Source organism: Taurulus bubalis (genome assembly GCF_910589615.1).
Source record: "Taurulus bubalis genome assembly, chromosome: 4".
NCBI classification, from domain to species: Eukaryota; Metazoa; Chordata; class Actinopteri; order Perciformes; family Cottidae; genus Taurulus; species Taurulus bubalis.
The window spans coordinates 31843392-31867961 of NC_136592.1; the positions used below are offsets into that span (position 1 = coordinate 31843392).

The following is a 24570-nucleotide window of genomic DNA, read 5'->3' on the forward strand; positions in this document are numbered from 1 at the left end:
TTGAACTTCATATCTTTAAGTTAATAAAAAAAAAAAAGGGGGGGGACCAAAATGACAATGAAAGAACAAAGCCCAGATGTCACACTTGAAACTATGATTATCTTTGAGTAGGTGAAGATCCAACAGACACGTGCCTTTGAATTTCATTCACTATTCTAACCTTTCACTGCTCTGGTACTATCTGCCTTACGAACTCTCACGAATTAGAAACCGGAATTTCTTTTTGTCTAGAGATTAAGTTCATGCTAAATGGAGGTTTTCCAACAGTGCTGTTCGCCCCATACGGCTCATTGTCTTTGTCTCATATTCCCCACACTCCGATTAGATGAGCTCACGTACCATCCATACATGGAGGCAGCATCCCATGGTCCAAATGGATTCTTCGGCATTGAATTTACTGGATATATGTCTAACACCATCTTTATTTTGGAGGTTGCATAATTAAAAAGGTGCAGGTCTTTAACAAAGGTACTACGGCTCCGAGGCATCGGTGTCTCATTCTGTTAAATGCCCGAAGATTTTAGGAGATGCCAAGCCATTCTGAAAAGCACCCAATGAAGCCCATTGACATTTTGATCTGCCCTTCAAATAGCATACTTTTTCTTTTTACTTTTTCTTTAACTACATTCTGCAGCTGGCCATAAAGATACGCATTGTTGCACACTGTATGCATTTAAATGGGACTCTTTGTAAATAACATTGCACCTTGACTATCGAACACTTGAACTGAACTTGGTCACTTCATCATTCACCTGGTGCAATATTACGTGCAATACGTTTAAGTACTTCTTTTAAATATATACTTTTCTATTCAGTCTGTACATTAATATTCTACTGTTTTACTGCTTATTTATATTTATTTATATTACTTGTTTCTATTTTATTATTCTTTTATTCACTTGTGAGCAATGCTGCTGTGATCCTGTAATTTCCCCACTGAGGGACTAATAAAGGATTATCTTATCTTATCTTAACTTAACTTTGACCCTCTTACTCTATATCTGTTGCTCAGAGGATTTAATGTCAGAATATATTGCGACCGAATGCAGTAGGACGTCCTGGTATTTTTGGCATACTGCATTTGACATACAAAGTATTGGGACATACTCAATCTTTTGTTTCTGGCATAATAAATAGCCCCCGTATGGGTACTGAAACAAACCGTATATCATTTTGAAAAAGGCTGAACACAGCGGTGAAAGGCTCAACTCCCTCGTGTTTTGAAAACACGATTATTTTCCCGAGCTTCATCAAAATCCTGCCACCAGAGTCAATACGATTGATGGATGGCGTGACATCTGAACAAATGCAAAAGGACAACAGTTCATGTTTGATGGAAAAAAAACAATTGCCAGTTGAACTGAAGTGACTTGACTGAGTTATAGAAAAGGTCTAATATGCAAGGAGAGGACAAAACACAGTCAAATACAAGCAATGGCCTCAACCAATACATTTAATTAGCTACCGGTAAACGTTGGGCACCATGGCCGATTTTAAAAGTCTTTAAAAGTCTATAAGTAAGATGATATATTCCATATTTCTGGTACAACTGACTAATTTCAGACTGTGCCGCAACAGTTGCTATGGACTGGAATCAGCATGTTTTTGAGAGTCTCATCAGAACTGAAGCTTCACTATAGGTATGATTTATTGCAATGTGTTTCTCTTGTATTCCAGTTATTGTCCTCTTTCATTTCATACTGTAGCAGGTTTTACTCTCTAGGTTTTTTCTTTTTGCTGAAGTATCATTGAACGCCTCCTACGACACTGTTGATGAAAGAGAAGTTGCACTTCATTTTAACCCCTTTTTTATTTTAATCAATGCTTTACATTTGCTTATCATATGTAGGAGTGAACAATGACATCTATATTTATTTGTAAGATCATTTGTGGACATGCATTCTCAAAGATCATTGATTATTTGAGAAGATTTGAGACAGAAAACATCAGTGACTTTACAAGAAAAGATGTTGTTCTCAATTGTTGTGAGAATATGGTTGGAAAGTTCTTAATTATGAAATGCATTTGCATGTACTTTGAATAACTGTGTGACTGCCTGGACTCACCCTGACGGTAATAAAGACAGTGATCAGGAGAAGCACAGCAATACACATGTGAGCGGTGTGTTCTTCTGCAGGCAGATTTGTGTCCAATAGCAGAAGATTGACCTTTTCACAGATGAAAAAGGTGACAATCCGTACGTGAGGTCAACCCATTCTCTTTTTAAGAGACTCTGGAATGAAGGTTGTGCTCTCTTTCAATACAGCACAGTAGACGCATCCCGGGGACACAAAGCAAAGCTTAAAAGTCTGACGGCACCCGAAGGCAGCACGATTCATCTCCCGCTACCTTTTTTTTTGTTTCCCTGCTCCACCTCTGAGGAAACTTTCTTATGTAGCCGTTATCGTTCCTCCTCTTTGATTCTTGTCAACAATAACTCACATTCTATGACATTCATTCAGGACATAAACTTCACATTCTGACTGCACCAGGAACTAAAGATCCTCTGAACACATTTTATTCAGCCATTGACAATTGAAACTACAAAGACAATGTCAAATTGACTTGATCAAATACAATACCAAATACATACTATAACGTACAGTATATGAGGACTGCTCATTGATGTCGTCGTTTGCCATCAGCACAAAGGACCCAGAGAGTGAGCGCTAATGCTGCTACACTCAGCAGGCGCTGAGACATCAACGGACACCGACTTCCAGTTGGAATCAAAATGAGGACAGCAGAACACTTCTTGAAAATGTAACCGTCCTAACATTCGTAGGCTATACAGTATGACACGCTCCGGCATAAAAGAGGGTTGACAGGGCATCGCCGGCTCCATGTTAGTCATGGGAAACGTTTGCCGGGCACCTGATTAAACCAGTGGACTAATGTGTGCTTCGCTGTGAGGGGCTGCAATTGAAGGAAAACATTGCTTGGCTTCATGAAGAAACACATGACTGGAGGGACAGGGAGAGCTGTAATGGGATGGAAATGTAATTTTTTTTTTTTTTTTTAAACAAACATTTTCTTTGATTTTAAGTGTAGCGTGAGGCGCTGTAGATCACTATGGTGACCGTGGATTGGTTGCATATTTTCAACAAAGCATTTGGTGACGGGGACCCTCAAGAAAGAAATCCATTGTGCTGGAAAAATGTGTGGGAAGTGAAAACTGTTGTGAAAAACACCTCTTGCAGGGCTGATCCTTTATAGGCCCTGTGCCTCAGCCAGCCTCCTCGTGTGTGACTGTGTGCAGCCATGTGGGATCCTAAAGCATATTCTAGAGACTATGGTGCCGTCTTGCAACCTCATTACATTTGTGCAGATTGAAAACAATAGAGGGGATGAAAGCCACCTTGTGGGACACGTGTACATAATACAATCTTGTTAAGACGGCACACGCTGCTCGTATATTCTCCTTAGGCAGTCTGTCAGAAATTCTTTAATCCAATGACACAAAAAAAACAAAAAACAGTTCACATTCAAATCACACAGCCGCTGCAGAAGCAAACGTATTTGCAATATATTCAAAGCTGAAAGTGAGTTAAAATCTTGTAACAGCATATCATATTCATCGCGCTGACTGTGGTCAAATTGTGTCCTCTTTTCCCGTAAAACATTCGCAGCCACACTGTGGGCGGTGGAGCAGGCGAGCTCATGCAATCCGCAGCAGCTTTGCAGTGAAGGCTGTATTTGCGAAGCTTAAAACGTCCAGTTTGTGTTGTTTAGGCGACGCTGTTGGGAAGGTTTTGATCCGAGGCACGGTAAACATCGAAGCCGAAGTTGTTTGTGTGGATGAATCGTCTCTGCTAAAGTCAGGTTGGTTTGAGAACCGTCAGATGGAAGTGACCTGTGACTGCTGCAATAACCGATAATTAAAGAAAACTCAGCCATTTTATCTCCTCAGCAAATACTTTGTGTGTCAGAGGAGCGTCACATTCAGCACATTTACCATGTGCTTGCTTCCTAGTATCAAGGACCTGAACCAGGAGTTCAGGACTGTGTGTGAATGAGCACCTGACTGGATCCTGGTGGAGCTCAGGTCCTGTGCTGAGTCATACTCATCACATGTGCATAATGTGGGAGTTCTTGATGGATGGAAAGTTTGAACTGAAATGCATGAAAAACAACGACTCAATAATATGTGAGGCTTCATGTTGCTGCTCTCTCTCCGTTCGGCTCCGTTCGGCTCCGTTCGGGTCGACTGTATTTTAGTCCGGGTCCAATTATACTCTATTCAGATTGGGTCTGACTGACCCACGGGTCCTTTACGGACCAGCTGAGGTGGAACAGAGCTAAGTATGTCTCATGTCTTGGAGAGGTCAAGACCCGAGTCAAGACCTGAGTCAAGACCTGAGCAAAGTCCAGAGTCAGGTCCCAAATTGAGTCCCAAGTCAAGACCCGAGTCAAGACCCGAGTCAAGACCTGAGCAAAGTCCAGGGTTAAGTCCCAAATCGAGTCCCGAGTCAAGACCTGAGCAAAGTCCCGAGTCAAGACCTGAGCAAAGTCCCGAGTCAAGACCCGAGTCAAGACCTGAGCAAAGTACAGAGTCAAAACCTAGTCAAGTCCAGAGTCACTTCCCAAATCCAGTCCCGAGTCAAGACCCGAGTCAAGACCCGAGTCAAGACCCGAGTCAAGACCCGAGTCAAGACCTGAGTCAAGACCTGAGTCAAGACTGCGTGTTGGCATTACTCAAAGAGCCCAAGTCAATTTTTGGATAAAACAGAAGAAAATAAACTGGAAGCGTTACAATATGTATCGACAGCTTGATATTTCTGCATCGGATTCGTCGTCAGACACACATGAGAGAAAACAACAACAACAAAACTGTTGAAACTCCTTTTATGCATACGCGCCATAAAAGATAGTATAGAACATTTACAGAAATCAGTGCCTTTAAAAATGTGTATCTGTAACGTTTGAATACATTAAAAAGCAAAATGATGAGTTGTTGTGCTGTTCTGAGTCTCTAATCAAATCCATTTGTCTTCCGCTCTGAACATCTGCATCTAAAGTTTAAAATAAAACCCCAAAGACGTCCTCAAGATCTGATCTCTTTGTTGGCTGAGGAGGCAGAAGCACTTCAGCGTTGGGTGGCAGTGTAATTTATTTTTTATCATAACTCATAGAAAGCTTGAATACGAGATGAGCAGAGAAGACATGGAATGCAGATTTAATATGCCCCTGAAATAACAGCTGTAGATACTGACTTTAACAACTTATTTCTCACCAGCTCCTTGCTCTGAATACTAGGGGTCCTGACTCAAAACTATTGAGTGGATCGGCTTAAAATATTAATTTGACATGATGAAAATTTTAACTGGGAGACTAACCGCTCAAAAGGTCCCCACCGGTTGGCCTCGTTGACCTACAAAAGCATACCATCCGCTGAAAGTATTAGAGTAGTTTTACAGTCGTGCTTCTTTTACCAGACAGCAGCCAAAAGTGCGATTAATCCTTTTGGCAATTAACATTAATTAGTGACAACCGCTCTAGTCGGCTCAATGGAGAAGTTTGTCATTTAAAACTGGCGACGGATAGAATATGGGAGTTTGTTAGTCTGGATGTTCTCATGTCGTAGCTCCATAACGTCCTGGTGTGCGCTGACAAACGCACCTTTCCCTCCTCGCACATGCAAAGTGGCTGCTGTCGAATTGAATCAAAGGTATCCGTAGTCAGATTGTGTATTTTGTGGAGACGGCACTCCAGTCTGACTCCAGTCCGAGCCCGTGTGGATCGGGTCTGCAGCTGAAGCCTCTTGTCCGCGCTCTTCGACGCATTAATTGCTCGAAATGTCGTGTCCAGTGCACATTTCATGACTTTCAGGGTGATGAAATCCTCTCAAGTTTTCCAAAGTTCACAACAGATGCTATATCTTCTCTACAGTTTAAAAGACCAAATCCACTTAACTCTTGGAACACTGAGGACATTTTCAGTCGATTTTCTCGATTTTACATAATTTCTTAAATTCACCTTTTTAAGCCACTTGCATTTAAGATACATACCCTTGTTTTACATCATAAATTGCAGAACAATCTCAGCTCTCTATATAATGAGGCACCATTGTCATAAGGCAAAAGTGTAATGAGAAAACTTACAACACAATATGACACTAAAGCTGAAAAATGGAATCTCGATTTTTTTTTTTAAATTATTCATATCGCTTGTGAAAACCTAACTTTACTCAGGTGGTAACTCAGTTTTGGTGATGGAAATTGGTTTACAAAAGGTTTTAGGTTCACAAAAGCAGTGAAATATATGAATAAAATGGTAGATACATGTAAATAAATGTCTAAAACTAAACTTTGTATTATCGTTATTTTAGCAGAAATGTGGTCTGTCACACCTTTCACCAAAATGATGAAAATGGGACTGAGTAAAGAATGGAGAAGTCTGCCAAGTTGCCTCATTAAATAAAGATTTACTGAAGACGGGAGGTCACCAAATCCTGAGTAGAATCTGGGAATCTAAGTACAATACTGAAGGAAAATCAAAGCTACACCCAGACGTTGTCTGTAGATGGTGAAAGTAGGAATCGTGCCGGAGGGGGTGCATGTATAATTTGTTTAGTTGGAGGGTATCTTCAAGCCCAGTAGGACATCACAGTCATCGGCTCTGCACAAGGTCTCACTCAGTATGTGCAGTTCGCTCCAACACAATAATCTAAATTATGAACAACAGTAAAAGGAGGAAAAGAAGGGGAAAAAATAAATGTTTGCAAATAACGATCCTGATGTCCACTTGGCTACATTAGAGGCGTCCACCTCATTAAACCACTGGAAGCTTTTCTTTGAGGTTCTGTTAGTCAGAAGCATAATGAGACTTATAAATGTCAGCAGGGGTTAAAGAACAGACAGAACTCGAGGCTCGCATGCTGAGATCTCTGAATTCACGGAGACGGTAGAAGGTCGTTCAGGCTTTTTTTGTGGATGTTTGAAGCCTCCCCGAAACACACTTACTCCACACACTCTGTCCTCTGTGAGCTGGAGTGCTAATTTGACCCGACAGTTGGTGATTATCCGGATTCGTCACACCGGCTGGAGGAGCGGCGATAACCATGTCGGCATCAACGGTGTGTCCGAGGAGAGGCTCGCTTTATTTCTATTTGCATTGCTAAACGATAACGCCCAGGCAGAGCGCACACACAGAAGAGAAAATGGATCGGATAACATATTAGGAGGTGGACACCTATTTACTATACAATGAAAGACCCTGAAAAGTATTAAACTAGCGCTCTCCTCCTGGCTGTATAGTCTCCTGGGACTCAGCTCACTTTTTTGTGACCAATGTTATGTTGTTGTCATGAAAACATTAGTTTAGTTTTTGTATTTGTTCGAGAGGGACAATGTACATTGGTGAACACTTTAAATTAAAATGTAAATGCACCCAATTTGAGGGCGTTAACATTCTTTTAATTCAAGACGTAGATTGCGTTTTGAGACACTTTCAAATGCCGATTTAAAAAATGTGTTCGCGTTTCATCATGGTTCAGTTCTATCATTTAGTTTAAAGCTTAAAATATAAGTGAAAGGAAAACCACCCTTAGTTATTAAGTGTTTAACACTGACAAACTTCACCAATCTCCTGTATCAGGGTGGTTTGATAAGATCTGATTGACAGTGGCATAGCAGCATTATCAAACTGTCCACTGTTGCTGTATTAATAAACCCATTGGTGCTCACCTCGACCCAGAAGAGCCCACTTCAAATCAGTGAAAAGAGCAAACTGTTCCAATTGTTGCAGAAAACAGTGCTCATGTAGGACCCCATCTCATAATAGCCTTGTTTTCAGAAGAAAAGCTCCAAAGAAAGCCAAATAACTTTGACTCAGCTTCCAGAAATTACATATTTTTTTATATCAGCCAGCCACTGTAAAGCCGTGTTTTTAACAGAAGGCAAATCTGACTGCTGGATTGTCTGTGCGTGTTTGTTCACCCCGAGCAGCATGTCAACACTGGCGCTAGCTGTGAGCTAGCAAGCAACATGCCGCTCTCTGAACTCACCAGGAACTCCAGCTCTTCCCCGTCTCTCTCTCCCTCTCATCTCTGACTGTAAATCCAGCCTCAGAATAAGCGAAAATGTTGTACTGAAAACGTTTTTCAACTGGTCTCAGTTCACACTACTCATGCTCCTCCACTCATGCTCATCTTTCCACGAAATGTATTCGCAATTACACGCCACTCTAAAACCTCCCTTGCTCTCTGTCGGAACACCCGATATGACTTGAAATGTGAGCCGGCACAACTATGTTTGCATTCTATGACTCAGTTTCAATATTGTAACTTTAAATCACACAAAAAAATTTAATTTTACAGAGCAAAAAAAAAAGGCATGTACAGCAGAGCACTTTACTCATCCTCCTGAGACCCGGCAATGCATTTTTGTACACTGTAGTGCACATTTTGTTTTTGCTAATTCCTCTCATACTACACATGCCACTCTATTGAGTCCTGTTGTTCCTTAAAGAGGACAACCGTAGCTTTAAAATGACATCACGTGCGTGGGGGTGTGGCATTGCCAATTTTCCTAGGCAGGTCTTTTCAAAATGGCAGCCTCCACAACAAGCACATTTTATGGAAAAAAGAAAGGTAAGCATTATATAGGCATGTACAGCAGAGCACTTTACTCTATGTGGGTTTGCAGGGACCCTGGTTTGCAGGGACCCTGGTTTGCAGGACCCTGGTTTGCAGGGACCGTGGTTTGCAGGGACCGTGGTTTGCAGGGACCGTGGTTTGCAGGGACCCTGGTTTGCAGGGACCGTGGTTGTCTGGAATATAATTAACACGGGCGGCTGGCCTCCACGCTGTAATTTACATTGTGTGCAACTGGCCAGGTTTCATGGTATATCTTTGGTGCGTCTGCTTCTCTGCCTGAGCAAACCTCAGTGTTTTCTTTCCGTCGGGTTGCAAGAGACAAGGTTCAAGAGACTTGTCATGTTTTCTAGAAACACTCGCACCTCTAAATTGTGCGAGACGGCGAGTGCGAAATTGTCTCACCGTCTTCCACTGTTTACAGTGTTTGTACCGAGGCGTCACAGTGTGGCTCCAGTGGGAGAGAGTAAAGTACACTTTCCAGAGTTGAAAGAAGTGCATCAGAGTAGATTTCACTTTGCTTGGCGCACTTGAAGTGGAAGAAAATCATAGTGTTTACTCAGTGGATCATTTTTTACCGGAATGTGTTTTTTGGGGGGTTTTGATAAAGAAATTCTGTTCAGGGACGTGTTAGTTTCAAAGTTCACTGGAAAGAACTGGAAGTTTACTTCTTTTCAGAGGTAAACATTTCAACGGCTGGAACAAGCAAGATCCTTTCATCAGCTCCTGCGTCATAAAGACCTACTTTCTCAAACTCAACGGTAACTAATCTAAAATCCTCATCATCGGCTCTAAATCACTCAACAAATCCCAACACAACTTCTCCCTCTGCAGCGATGGCATCACTGTTCCTGCTTCCACACGCCTGCAACCTTGGTGTCATGTTTGGTCCAACCCTCCTCTGAACGTCACGTCAAGCACATCACAAGAAACGCCTTCTTTCATCTTGAAAACGTCGCTCGTCTAAGCTCCTCCCTCTCCTCCTCTGCCGCTGAAACACTCATCCTCGTCTTCATCACTCCTGTACGGCACCTTCCCAAAACCATCAGCAAACTACAAAACATCCAGAACTCAGCTGCCCGTCTGAGTTCTGGATGGTTGTGCTGTTTCTTACGGTTATGTCATATCTCTTGTTTATATTGTAATGTATGTTATTGCTTCAGTTTTTACCATAAAAAGTAAAGTGCCTTTGAGTACCTTTTTAAAAAAAACACACATTACAAATGTATTTATTATTATAGCCCAATCTTGCAGCCTGCCTTTAAGAAGTGGAGTTCGGGTTCAATGAGGCCTTTTAAAAATATTTACTTTAATCAATTTATTGTAGGATATATGAACATTGACCTCAATCATTTTTACATTATGACTTCATGACTTATTCCTTTTGGCTGACCTATATTACCCATTGATGTTTTGCATTTAACAATTAAGTATTTAATTAGTTATAAAACTCATCGTTGTCATTTAAAAAACCAACAATATACCCAATGATAGGCTAACAATGAGGCTTATTGGGGATATTAGGATAAATTACGTAGTTTAAAAAAAATACGTACACCTCATATCTCGCTGTTGTGCCAAACATTATCAGCGTAGGTGAAATTCCTAATCAGCCTCAACCCATATACACATCAAACGTGATTCGATTTCTACTTCATTTGCAGCCAACTAACGTTATAAATAACTAAACACAGAAGATTCAATTTAGATCTCTGCAGAGCTTTTGCCTCAAAGGGCAGGAAGTGTTTTTGTTCACAACGTGCAGCAACAATCTGTAAATGAGACGAGCAGCAAAAAGCATAAAATGTTGATTAAATGTGTCTGACACACTGTCAAAACACTTTCTCCCAACACTGGAGATCCTGACGGTTAACTTCATTTGATAGGCGTTCAATTTTAATATGTTTATGGAGATTGGTCAAACTTCGAGGACCACTTCCATCAGACCGGCTACCTTTACTTTGGCTTTCCTCTGTATGAAACATATATAAACTATTCATTCGACTCTGTTGTTGGTGTTGATGCACAACAAACCAAGACACTGGAGGCAACAGCAGCCAAACGTTTCACTTTAGTTGTTAAAGAGTTTAAGTTGATGAGCTACAGCGAACAACGCTTTCCAATTTCAACCTGCAAAGTGACGTCAATGAGGCCGTAATTGTGAAGCCTCCGAGGAACGCACACCTGAATCAGGACTTTCCAATAAGACTTGAAGTTCCTGCTTTTTCTTACCTCATTTATGAAATACATGATTAGTGATGATTTCTTTCCCCCAATACAGTTTGTCTTTGCTTGTATGAAGTATTATTCACGCTCGCATGTGAAGCAGCTGCCCGACTAAACAAATCCAAGTGCAGCTACTTGCCAAGTCCTCGACCTGTAAGACACATTTTAATACCTTTTGCTCATCGTCTGGGAAGCGGAAAAACACGCTGTGCCTCGTTTCCGTCTCAGTTAGTTTTGTAGTTGGGCAATTTCGAGATAGCCTGCCGTGTTGTTGCCCGGTGTTACTCTGTGTACAATGATGCAGCTAAAAAACACTAAATTACAGAGTTATGTTCAAGAGTATTTCACTCAGGAGAGACCGTTCGGATAAAGTAAAGATAATTGTTCATTCATAAATGATGAGTCTTTGGCACTTGGACTCTACAGGGAGATTTGTAATCGAGGGCCATCTGCACTGATCAGCAGCAAGATGAATCCCCCTGTGGAGTCCAGCCCTGGTGGAGAATGATGAGTTGATGAAGCTGATGGATCTGCAACATGAATGAACTGAAGGTAGAGGGACAGTCATAGAGACCCGCTGATTTAAACAGCTGATTTCCTGATTGGTAGCCCCGAGAAATGACAGCAAGTAAATAATGAGTGCGAAGTGTTTGGCAGATGTATGAGAAATAAATCACGGGCTTAGGCAAGCAGGAGTATGGTCTTCCGACTGAAGCTTCATTTCTTTTGACTGAAATAATTTTACAGGTGTCTGCTTGCAAAGACCATCATAACCAGACAACAGCCAAACGTTACTTTTCAGTTTTTTATGTCTCTATTCCCCTATATGCTGAAACAGCTTGTTTACTTGAAGGTGAAAGAACACACATACAAAACCCTCAAGAGAAAGCGGCGGTGGTGTAAGGCGTCGACTGGGGCCCACAGCTCTTTGTGGCCCCGAGGGCCCCTATCTGGGTCAGATGTGTCAGACCGAGTTAAGGTTACTGCTTTTGATCGGACATTAAATCACATCTATGCCTCCCTGATATAGATATATAGATCAATAGATAGACACACACACACACACACACACACACACACACACACACACACTTGAGAAAAAGTAAAGATACCTTTCTGGAACATGACTCCAGTAAAAGTGAAAGTCACCTATTAGAATACTACTTGAGTAAAAGTCTTAAATAATCTGATATTTTCTGTACTTAAGTATCAAAAGTATTTTTCTGAAATGTACTTAAGTATTGAAAGTTAAAGTACAAGTCAATGCTGTTTAAGAATTTTGAGAATTATGAAGTTTATTCTTTTAAGTTAAGGAGTTGTGTTGATACAATACTTGTGTTGGCTGTGATCCATCCAGGAGCAACAATGTTCAACAGAATATATTGTACATAAGTATAATTGTGCATCTACTATGAACTTATCATCATAATTCTCCAGCAATATGGCACTATGAAGGAGCAACAGTGTGGTTATAAGTGTGCTCATTCTGCACAGAAAGAATTAATAAAAAAAAAAGAAATCAAGGCCGGAAAGATGTTTTATTTTGAAAAATGACTGGATACATCTGTCTGTGCGTAACCTTAAACGTGATACGTTTCCCCAAAAATTAAACTTAAAAGTCTGTTTCAACTCTGCCGGTGTTCAGGATTAAAACCAAGGCAGAGTATCCTGAGATCGCCAAAAAAGCACAAAACCCTCCTGTCTTTGTGAAACGGGTTATAAATTACATAATTATAAAGACTGGACTAAAGGTTTCAATTAAGAAGTAGACTGGACTAAAGGTTTCAATTAAGAGGTAGGCTGGAGTAAAGGTTTAAATTAAGAAGTAGGCTGGAGTAAAGGTTTAAATTAAGAAGTAGACTGGACTAAAGGTTTAAATTAAGAAGTAGACTGGAGTAAAGGTTTAAATTAAGGATCAGACTGGACTAAAGGTTTAAATTAAGGATCAGACTGGACTAAAGGTTTAAATTAAGGAGTAGGCTGGAGTAAAGGTTTAAATTAAGAAGTAGACTGGACTAAAGGTTTAAATTAAGAAGTAGACTGGAGTAAAGGTTTAAATTAAGAAGTAGACTGGACTAAAGTTTTCCATCACAGTCCCCGATGTTTTTTTTTTTCTAAAGATAGATTTGATTTTGTAGCGAGTAACGAAGGTTTCAGGGGAAATGTATCAGAGTAAAAGTATCAGTTTAAGTCAACAGAAATATAAATAGTAAAGTAAAGTACAGATATCCAAAAAAACAACTTAAGTACAGTAACATAGTATTTCAAACCGTCTTATTTTGAAAAGCACACTATATATGCGTGCAAAGAGTGTGCATATTGAGCCGGGCCATTCTGTCACATTGAGAACTGACCGAGCGGCGGTATTTGGGAGTGAGCATGTGTGGACATGTCTGCCTCCTCGACCTCCCCGTTCCGTAGATAGGTTGACGTTTGACTGCACTTTCTGGGACGACAGGGGAAGAAAAACTTCTCAGACGCCGATAACCTTCAGCTGTCGACACACACAAGGGACAGCACTGTCACACAAATATAGCCAGCGGCCAGAGCTCAGACACACACACTTTTTTTTTGCCGAGATCAATCAGATAACGTCCATCATCAAACCTGCACAATACACGATAGCAGGAACCTACAGTTCTCTCCGAAGAATCACACTTTAGCTCCATCAGTTCAGTTTTTGTTTAACAGACCCCTCATCGTGGATTTTAGAGAGTTTCAGCCGTGAGTCATAAGTTACGTCGAGCGGAACCGTCCCGGCCAAAGCAAGACATCACTGCCAATGTTCTGTCTCCGGCTGCAGACCTGACTGTAATAAAAGCACATTAATTTCAACTTGGAGGTTGGTGATGAGTATGAAACATGACTGGACTGAAAGAAGTACCAACTCACGAATAAAAAGGCCCCAAAACACCCATAACAGTCAAAAGCTAATTACTTAATTAAAACTCTAATAAACTCTAAGTTAAATATTGATTGTGATCAAACCGATGAGCTTAAGAAGGCATAGATATACACACACACACACACACACACACACACACACACATATATGGATTCTTTAAAGATATTCACATTAAAACGGAGAAGCAAATCCAGCAATTCAAGGTCAATTCAAACTACTCAGTGTTGTTAGCAGTGAAAATAGCTGTGGAGTGTTAGAGTTAAGCGTGTTGATTTATCATCTCAATGTGCGTGGGATTCACTTTCAGAAAGTTCAGGGGGTTTTCCATCATTAATCATCTTAGAACTTCAAGCGGAGGAAGATTCAACTGCGCATAAAGTCACAAAGTATTTGCTGTTTTAAGAACAACTATCACAAATATATGGATAAGAAGAATTTTCTCATTTATTTTCAATATTAAATATTAGACCGGTCGGGCTTCCACGGCAAAAGCCGTGCATTTTTTTGCCAACACGCACATTTTTTCCCCAAATTTGCAACAATGCGCGTTTTAAAAATCGTGTCAAACTGTGGCAAAGATGCCTCTTGTGTGTGTGCACCAATAGGCGATGTTGCCTGGCAGCTTTCAAAGTTAAAAAGGTTAAAAATATTAATGGATTTGTTTGGGCGTGCATAAGGAAAAACATCCCAGCGCTGCAGCTGCATTGATGAACATAATCATGATTTTAAATGAGACCGCTTTGGACAAACGTGGCTTTACCACGCTGCTAATATCCACATTTCGTGGAGCTTATATATTTGTCCCATCAGGACACACTCTCACAGAGGAGCGGGCAAATGAAACCTGACAAAACTGTCTCTCTACACGTTCAGTTACAGCGGAACGACCCCTCCTTCACACACCACTGTAGTGATTCTTACAAAGTTGTGTTTTTATTAAGTTGTATGAGAGGAAAGTCAACAGTCATCTAATTTACAGTGACAGATTATAGTCATCAATGCATCAGCATGTCTGCACTTAAGCTGTTTTTAATGCGTTTTTGAAAACAGCGGGAGCTTACGACTCAGACATGCTGGGTGAACCTGCAGCAGACGATGCTCAGAGACGCACACTGGGGTCACAGTTCAAGCAGAGCCTTCGGAAACAGTCCACCAGGAAGTGTCTGCGCTATTGTGAAAACGTCTCTGAACAGGAGGACTTTTTTTAAATGTCATTATAGATTAAATGATTTCATTAAAATACCGTAAATTGCGGGTTAGGTGCACCCTTTTATTTTAAATACAACAACAAAAGTTGTATTTAATCTTAAACAAGCCGCGGTGGTTTATAAGACACTTTTGCTGCTGCTACCGAGTCGCTAGCTAGCTCACTAGTGCTAGCTAACACTCGCTAACTAACACTTGCTAGCTAGCATGTCTCTGCAACTGCTGCTAAATTTAGAATCGTAAAAATCCACAAATTAGCCACACCTATATTTAAGCCGCACGGGTCAAAGTTGAGGAAAAAAGTAGCGGCTTATAACCCACATTTTACAGTACATGAAGACAACGTCTTGCTATGACATACTGTATATATACTTTATTATTGGATCAGAATTTGTATTGATTTGATTGGAATTTGATCAGAATTTTTGATGCATTAGTATGTTAATGTTGTAGCTGCTTCAATGTCGAGTTAATGTAAATATACACCACCGTTCAAAAGTGTGAGGTCACCCAGACACATTTTCTGTTTGTTCGCAATTTCTCTCATGGAATAGCCTTCATCTCTAAGAACAAGAACAGACTGGCGAGTTTCACATGAAAGTTCTCTTTCAAACCCACAAATGTGATGCTCCAGATACTCAACTAGCTCAAAGGAAGGCCAGTTGTAAAGCTTCTCTCACCAGCATAACTGTTTTAAGTTGTGCTAACATAATTGCACAAGGGTTTTCTAATCATCCATTAGTCTTCTATGCGATGAGCAAACACAATGTACCATTAGAACACTGAGTGATAGCGGCTGGAAATGGGCCACTATACACCTATGTAGATATTTCATTAAAAACCAGATGTTTCCACCTAGAATAGTCATTTACCACATTAACAATGTATAGTGTATTTCTGATTAATTGAATGTCATCTTTGACATTTCTAAGTGACCCCAAACTTTTGAACGGTAATGTGTGTGTGTATATATATATATATATATATATATATATATATATATATATATATATATATATATATATATATATATATATATCTATATATCTTTCCTTACATACTGCTGGGTATAGCTTGTGAATTTTCTGGGAACCAATAAAGCCTATGACACGATAGTGTCCCAAGATCTGCATGAGCCGACTGCCAATTAAAAACATAAGTTTGTGAAAATACATGCTCAAACCTGAGATGCCAACAAATTGTATTAAACAGTACAATGGGAATGTTATTCTCAAAGAAAAATCGTAAACGCGCTCGACTGACCTCCTGTGGAGGTCAAGAACAGTTTGCTTTACCGCACAGAAATAGGTACACACTGTTTATATTCATTTAAGTGATTTAGTGGCATCCAATAGGGAAGAACTACGGTGGCCTTCAGGTAACAAACAATGAAAGGACCTGGCTAGAGGCAGCGCTACTGTAGATACATGGCGATGCAACATAAAGGAATCTGTGAAGATTGCAAGCTCAAGAAAACACAACAATTATTAGTTAAAGCTGGTTATACACCAATGCAAATATTAATGTCTGCCAATATATCCCTCAAAATCCTGTACAAAAGAAGAACTCATTTAATCCCTTTATGCAAATTGAGATTCAGATTTTTTGTTCAGCGTGACGACATCATAAGGTGATTCAAAAACCGCCTTAAAAGCTGTGAATGTAAAATTAAAAACATATACATATATATTCTGTACAGGCCAACATCACAGATTGATTCCTTTTTGTTTTTATACTATTTAAAATGGCTAAAATCATATTTCATTGTCAAGCTGCGCCGGCAGCGTATTGATCACTCGCTCCTCACAAACACATTGACTACGGTCTGTGAAAAGCCGCTCTTCACTCTGAATGAAACATGCTCCCGAGCGGGAAGAGAGATCGTTGTTGGCTGGCTGCAGACGGTTGGCCGAATTCCTGAATCGAATCAATCCTGAGTTGGTAAATGGTTCTGCGACGATGTGTCCAACACCGATGCATTCAAGTGCATCAATGTTCTGACCGCGCTGTCACTCAGAGACCCAACTCTTTAAATCTGTCCTGAGCGAGCATGTTAGGAGCCTAGTAAGGATTGGTATGAGGTAATACAGCTGGGTCGTCGAGGTCAGGACGCTGTAAGCAGTGTGGGGGAGGGACTACCAGCTAACACATTAGTGGGAGACCCTTCATTAAAATGTCATCGCTCAGACCCCAATAACACGTCGATAGCTCCCTAAAGACACAGAATGAAATGATTAAAAAAGGCAGGACAGAAATCTTAACATAGTTTTTGTCTGGAAACGGTCTCACTGTGTGTAAAGCCCAGTCACGTATTTTGTATTTTGGGGAAACGGCCTTGGGAATTACGTTTTGAGAGGGGATTACTTTTCTTTTTGACGCATCACAGATATGTTTCAAAGGAGGCCGCGTAGATCCACAGAGGGAGAAGGTAGGGGGGGTGGATGAGTCCTAAAACACAGATCTTTCACCCAGGAGACTGCTGTCCACATCCCGTCTGAACCAAGTACTTTGTAGCCCAAACAAGTACTTTTGTTGCATTTTTTTCAAATTCTAGTGTATTTTAAACCAGTGTATTGTGGACTAAACTTAACAAAGTAGTTCCGTAGCTTATTTTTGTTTCATTAACATTAACACACTGCATAACATTTTGACTGTAATCCAGGAAAGAAACATGATTCCCTCCAAAGGTAATTGAGAGGGCAGTTTAGTTGTGTGGGAATGTAATTTTCTAGGAGACCAAGATAGCATAATGCACACTTATCATTCAATGTATGGTTTTTGAGGACCCCAAAGGACAACTTTTATCTCGAGAATCAGGAGCACTTTGGTATTTACAATCAACCCAAAAGACGACACCACAATGTGAAAAACCTACATAAAAACACTCCCAATAAGAGGCCATACTCCTTATTTAAATTAAATTAAAGCAAGATGGGAAGCAGAGCGTAATTCCACAAGAACAATGGTTAATAACAAGTCCTCCCTCCTGGAGAGAATTCAGCCGAAGGGATGCGACCCAATTCCTTTGCACTCCAGCGCCAAAGACTAACTGCTCTAATCAGACGGCCTGCTGGAGGTCCGGTGGAAGCACAGCGGCAAACCACTTTCCCCTGCTCTGGAATTGTCCCTCTGAGGCTCCGTCTGGGAGAAGTGTGCGCCGTGTCCTGGAGGCAATTATTAAGACGGAATTTAAATAATGGACCTTGATGAACTGGTACCTGTCGAGGGGGCACCGGGGTGGGTGGTGCGCAGAGACCCAGGTGCAGGAGGGAGAGACTGGAGGCAGGTTTCAGAGGTAAAAATCCAAAACGGGCTTTAATTAGCATAAGGTCCAAAACAAAACATTTCATCAGGGGTGGCACACGACATGAACACCACGGAACAACGAAACCAAGACAATCCGACAAGGGGGCAGAAGACAAACAGGGTTTAAATACAAGAGGAGGGTAACGAGGAACAGCTGGAAACACTGAGGGCAGCACAGGTGAACGGATACACAGTCAGGGAACAGGGCAGACGGACAATCACAAGGGAGGAGGTGCAGGACCACAGAGGACACACAAGACAAGGACTTCACAATAAAACAAGACACCAGACAAACCAACATCGTGACAGTACGGGCTTCACTGATGGATACATGTTGAGGGCGTTGTTAATGGTTGATGGTCAGATAATGGCTTCCGGATGAGAGAGATATATATATATATAGATAGATATAGTCTATAGCTTATATAATGATGTTGAAATTATAATTTCCTCAAATAATCACAAATGCAATACAGCAGTCAAATAATCGCCATTGGGCTCTAAGATATTTCTGAACAATAAGAAAATCTGAACGAGGGATTTGCAGGAAAGCAATTTGGTGTGTGATAAAGTTTCTGTGGCAATGGAGAGAGGTAGTGACCGGCCCCAGTGCACACCATTATGATGGGTACTGGTGAATGCTAGTTACTGGTACTGAAGGACACACACACACACACACACACACATTCATTATATCAACGTGTCGGATGTTACACTCCCTTTTGGAGTTACTCAAGCTGTATTGGGACAGTAGAGATCGAAGAGGAATCTATCAGGACAAGTTTTCACCTGTCGTCTCGTCACATGACCAGATAGAGACCCGACAAATGTTCACACTCGTCAACAAGTATTATGGATTATATATAGTTCATGTAGAATAAGCAAATAATTTTATTACAAAGTGGCTTTTGACTCACAAACATTTTAAACATGACTGAGATGGGTTTCCCTTTTGGAGGAACATGTAGCAAATGGCAGCAACTTAATTTAACCTGATCTGTTCTTGAGATCTGAAAATCCGCTCTTCACTCAACACACTTTTGGAGGGTCTGCTTGCTCTGTGGACCCCTCATCCCGCCCTAATATTTACACCCCTGCTTCATGGCAAACGTGCTTGTTTGATGTTTTCTATGTCCCAAATCCTGGGTGAAATTGCCCCGCCGGTATAATATTGTATACATGCTGTAGATCACATCCCTATGCATCAGTCAAGCCACTGTGTGCAGAACCTCGCTGTGTGTCAACACCCTGGAAAAGACTTGTATGCTCAGAGCTCACAGAAATCATCCCGCTTCAATCTTCCCCCCGGAGTGCCTCTGTGGGAAATCAAAGCCACTTGATGCATTTCCTCTCCACTGTATATATTCATTGCTTGAATAGGCTCGCGCCTCGGAGAGCCGCGCCGCTCAAACAGCAGCGCGGCAGACTTCATGATCGCCGCAAATTCCCCCCAAAATCCGTGAGAGATTATCGCACGTGGTTGTGGGAGCGCAAGGGAATAGATGAAGGGAATTAGTAGACAAGGAGAAAAACCTGAAACAGTCTAAAACAGTACTTTTTTTTATATTAGAGTGTAATGCTTGTGTTTTCTTTCCCCCCTCGCTATTATAAAAACAATACAAACAGACAAGCACAATCACCATCAATGCAGGAACATGTGTGAGGGATTGGGTGTTTTTATGTCTGGCGCTGTGGGAGGAGTCATTTGGGGCGACTGTAGCTTTTTGAGGAACCAATCTGGGACAATCTGTGAATATTTCCGACATTCGTTTATTCCCTTTTCAAGGACGAAAAAATAAACCATTGCCTTTTTTTGTGCTTTTCTTCTTTCTTTCTTTTTTTAATCATAAGTGGGAAGAACAGCCACTTCCGCTGGTAAAGAGGCAAGGTAGATTTCTTTGAATCTCACTTGGAAATGAACGGGGACATTAAAATGCATAAGTTCCCTGCCTCAAATCTAAATAAGAATGCTAATGAAACGCTGTGGGTATTAATAATGCAGAGGACGACTTTCCTCTTATTTACTGGGGAAACATTTCAAGAAAGGTTTGGATCAGTGACGGCGCAACTTGTTTCCACACATCAGGATTTATGACAACATATCCTCTCGACACTTTAAAAATTGAAAACGCCACCTAATTAAGGCTTTAATTACAGCCTGCTTTTGTCGTTGGCTGATTTATGAAATGTGAGCGTGCATAACACTGTACTATATATGTAACGTTGCACTTCCTACAGGGACTAATTATGAGCTTTAGAAAAAAAAGAGACTAATTTATGATGTAACACTGGAGTCTGCCCTTTGGCCCATTCCACACGGGTTCCTCGAGTTCCTGTCATTAGTTCACATGCCTTCAAAGATAAAACTCTGACAGGAAAAGATATCTAGATATGCATGCTGTATGTCGTGTATATCATGTTGTGTGCAGAAACATGTATAATAGCAAAAGGAGGAAAAGCGACGTGCTTCCATTCTTAATCTAGGTCATTAAATTACGGCGTTCATTTTTGAAGGACTGACTCCAATGATGGGGACTAAAATTGAATATTGTTCAGACACTGAAAGAGACGTATGACTTTACTTTTTTGGGGGAAACTGACGTTTTTTATATATTTGACAATAATAAGGTCTGATTGTTTTGTGTCATTTCCAATTACCTGACTGTCTCCGGGAAAATGAAAATGTTATAAAAGGGAAATCGTGTTCATGCTCCAGCAGAAGTGATTTGGTTAAAATATGATTGACTTCCTGAATACAAAAGCGTCGACTTTCACACTCCACTGGGGTATAATTATGTCTCTGCAGCTCTTGCCAAGAGACCGTCAGGCGTGAGACCACAGGGAGGTTTGGACATTTTATATGACATGCATGTCACATTATTTTATCCCAGTCCTTGACGCTTGTTCCCTCTGTAAAGGTTATATTGACCAACGGAATAATTACACCAACAGCCAGTGCAATCCTGCAAGGCAGCGTGAGAATAGTTATCCATCATTGTGAGCATTTTAGTGTCAGTATAGTTATGCATATTTGCTCAGAGGAAGTTGTCACGCTTACTTCTCTGCAGATTCCCTTCCTTGAGTTTTGAAGCTTTGGCGCGTCTTAAAATAGGCGGTGACCGCGGTCCGTCTTTGCGACAGCCCAACGTCGGCTTTTTACTTCTGTCGATTGCGTTCACGCTTCAAAAATCACAACAGCGGTTTTCGTGAAGGTTATCTTCCTGAACAAAAACGTGCAAGTATCATAAATTTGTGTTTGCAGCAGAGTTTTTTTCCTCCAATAATCCAAAATCCAATGAAAAAACCCCATTGGGCTTTTTGTCGAGAGAACCAGTGCGACGCTAACAAAAATATTTCATCCCTGCACCAAACTATAGGAAACACATTTTTAAATTAGCTTGAGTTGCATCCGAAGATCAAACTTGCAGAAACACAAGATTTTAACATACGGATCGTCACTAAATAAATAAAAATAAGAGTTGAATCCAGTTTTGCCAGATTGGACCGACAACCTTGCAACCATCCTAATCGTCACTGAGTAGCGTAATTTTGGACACACACACACACACACACACACACACACACACACACACACACACACACACACACACACACACACACACACACACACACACACACACTCAAATCTGCAGTTGCATTAATGCAAATTGTTAAATAGAAGCCGTAAAAGGAGCTAAAACAAGTCTATTAGATAAACCGTTCAGATGAACTGAAGCTTTTACATGTCCTGCATCTATGACAAAGAAATACATGGAATAGGAAAAAAGTTTCAACTTCTCTGGTTCTGATGGTCATCGGTCATGGAGCTGAGCTTATGGGAGGAAGAATGCGGTTTTACTTTGTGTCAGCGGACGACGCCCAAACGGTACGAAAAGTTGCCAAAATAATTCGTACCCATCAAACTAAATGAAAAGTTGGGTGAAATGCAAATACAATTTTGAAATGCCATTTCTATATCGTCAACAGGTTTGAACTCAGGCAGCTGGTGCAGACAGCTCCAGATGTCGGCTTGCAACCAATTTACACGAAAGAAAGTAGGTCGACCTAAACATCCTGCAAGCGCCGCCAACACACCCTGACCTGCACACCGAACACACACCCAGACTCGCTGTGGACACCAGCCGTCCTGCTCGTGTTTGGACCGTCCCAAAAAATCCCCCAAAAAAGTTACAAAATGTCACATAATAGCAGCATAATACAGCACATTTGGTAGCTAATTATTGTGCTACCTACTTGCATGGAAGAGTATTTATTACTAGGCTATTGCAGGCTCAGACGCTCAACAATGGAAAATGATTTGCGGCATCTAAATAATATTCTTTTGGACCAATTAAGTGAAATTGGACATTTTCCCACGGCACACCTGACGATCTCTCACGGCACACTGGTTGAATATCCCTGATCTAGACGACTGCCGAAACAGCCTTCAAACACCAAAACAGGCTCAACACAAGCCTCCGATGAGTCATCGGCACGTTTAAAAAAGCCAACGGCGAGCTGTTTTAGGTTCGCCGAATTCGATTTGACGGCTTTAGAATAACTGTTTGAGGGCCAGCGCAATCTTGAGTTCACTTCCTGTTGAAGCACAATCAAGTCTGCGCGTTAACCTGCAAGGAGATCAGAAATATGCACGATGGAGCGAGAGCATTGCAGGCATTACTGCATTTGTGGGAGAGCCTGTTTCAACGGGAAACTCGCTGCGTGCCGTGTCATTTTAGCCATCACTCTGTGGTAAGTGGAGAGAGGGACATTTGGCCACCCTCCACCAGCGGGATTAAGCTGCAGACGTGTGTCCCTCGAGGCTCAGGTATCCGGTTTTAAAAGCGAATGCTCGGTGACCAGAAAGTGCCCCACAAAAGAAGGAAATGAAAGGTGCCATGTGTCCGGTGCAGGAAGACCGGCTACCACGGTGTGTCATGTTTAGCCATGAAGAGGATGAGAGCATGAATTCCCAACTTTTCATTTTAAAAAATGTAATAAAAAAAAAATGATATGTAAAAACTGAAATATCCTTTTTACCCTTTCTGATTAGATTATGATTGGTTCGATTTTAGACATAAGCAATGTTTAATCAGTGTTGTTTGTGTTGCTTTTAACAGACCACTCACAGAATATGAACCGCTGTTTTTAAAATAAAGAATAATTATTTATGTGCTGGTTCAAGTAGCCTAAACCACAATGCCCAATTAAATATGAAGCCTTGAGGAAAGGAAGCTCGGCTCCATACACGTCTGTGTCTGACAAAATAAAATAATGGTACCAGGCATGACATAACTGATGCTCAACCAGGCGTGCATTCATCTGGATGCTGATTACAGGCTATATCTGGAGGAATAGGCGACATGGCAATCAAACAAATCTCTCAACAAAATGCTAAGTCACAATGTTACAGTGTTTGAGCGTCTGTAAAGCACACCTGCTGTAACCTGTCAACCCACAGCGGATAGAAAACGCACCGTTTCATCCGAAGGAACGTCACACCGGCATGCGCTTACATATCCGGTAGTTTAACGTGTCACCTGCTTATGGGTCCACTTACACGTCTCGCACTGCAGGGAAGAGGCACTGTGGTCGGTGGGCATAGTCCTCCGGTGAATTCGGCATAAACGCAATGTTAAATAATAAAAGCAGGCACTGCCGTATTTCAATTAAATGCGTTTTAAAACGTGCCAGCAACGCACGCAGAAGTCGTTCCCGCCCTGGGTGACCTGCGGCGTTTGCATGGAGGAGTAACGTTTACCGTGGAACCTTTAGTGGTAAAAGTTAAGACGTTTGCCCGAGCAGGAGCGCCACACTTTCCGCTACATTATCACCGAAATGTGGCGATGCTGCCATGTGTGTGGGGAAGAGTTTCATATCAAAGCCCTCTCGCCAACGACAAGTATTTAAAAGCAGCGACGCACTTAAGAGTCGGGGTTCTCCAGGTAGTCTGGTGCCCCCTCCCCCTCCAGGTGCATGCCCTTTGTACCTGCCGCCTCTACCCCGCACCGGGGTCCGAGTTGACGCTATTCCCTCCACATGAACACGTTTGTACTTGCCGAAGTTGGAACCAAAAGGCTGGCGGGTCGCTCGGTCAGCTCAGGTTGCTGCTTCCCGGTCACATTCATTTCCCATTAGACAGAAACACGCTGGTTCTCTGTCCACTGACTTCGACGAGAGTTGCTCAAGTCCTCCACCCGGCAGGTGACGCGTCATTCACCGGCGTCCCGTTCGACGACAGAGGCGGACGGAGGAACCATGCCTGTGAGCTCTATCGGCCTTTTTTCTTCTTTTCTTTAAACAAAATAAATATCTATATATAAAGATAAAGGTG

General features: G+C 41.5%; 1 protein-coding gene across 1 annotated transcript in view; it reads right to left on the bottom strand.

Moving 5' to 3' along the window:
- The window catches only part of sntg2 (syntrophin, gamma 2), a gene marked incomplete at both ends in the record, with an annotated part of 75802 nt that extends 51438 nt beyond the window's left edge, over positions 1-24364 (bottom strand). The window contains one exon of the mRNA XM_079216839.1: positions 24296-24364. Within this exon, the coding sequence (XP_079072965.1) occupies positions 24296-24364 (69 nt within the window). The remainder of the gene's footprint in view (positions 1-24295) is intronic.
- Positions 24365-24570: the final 206 nt, after the last annotated feature.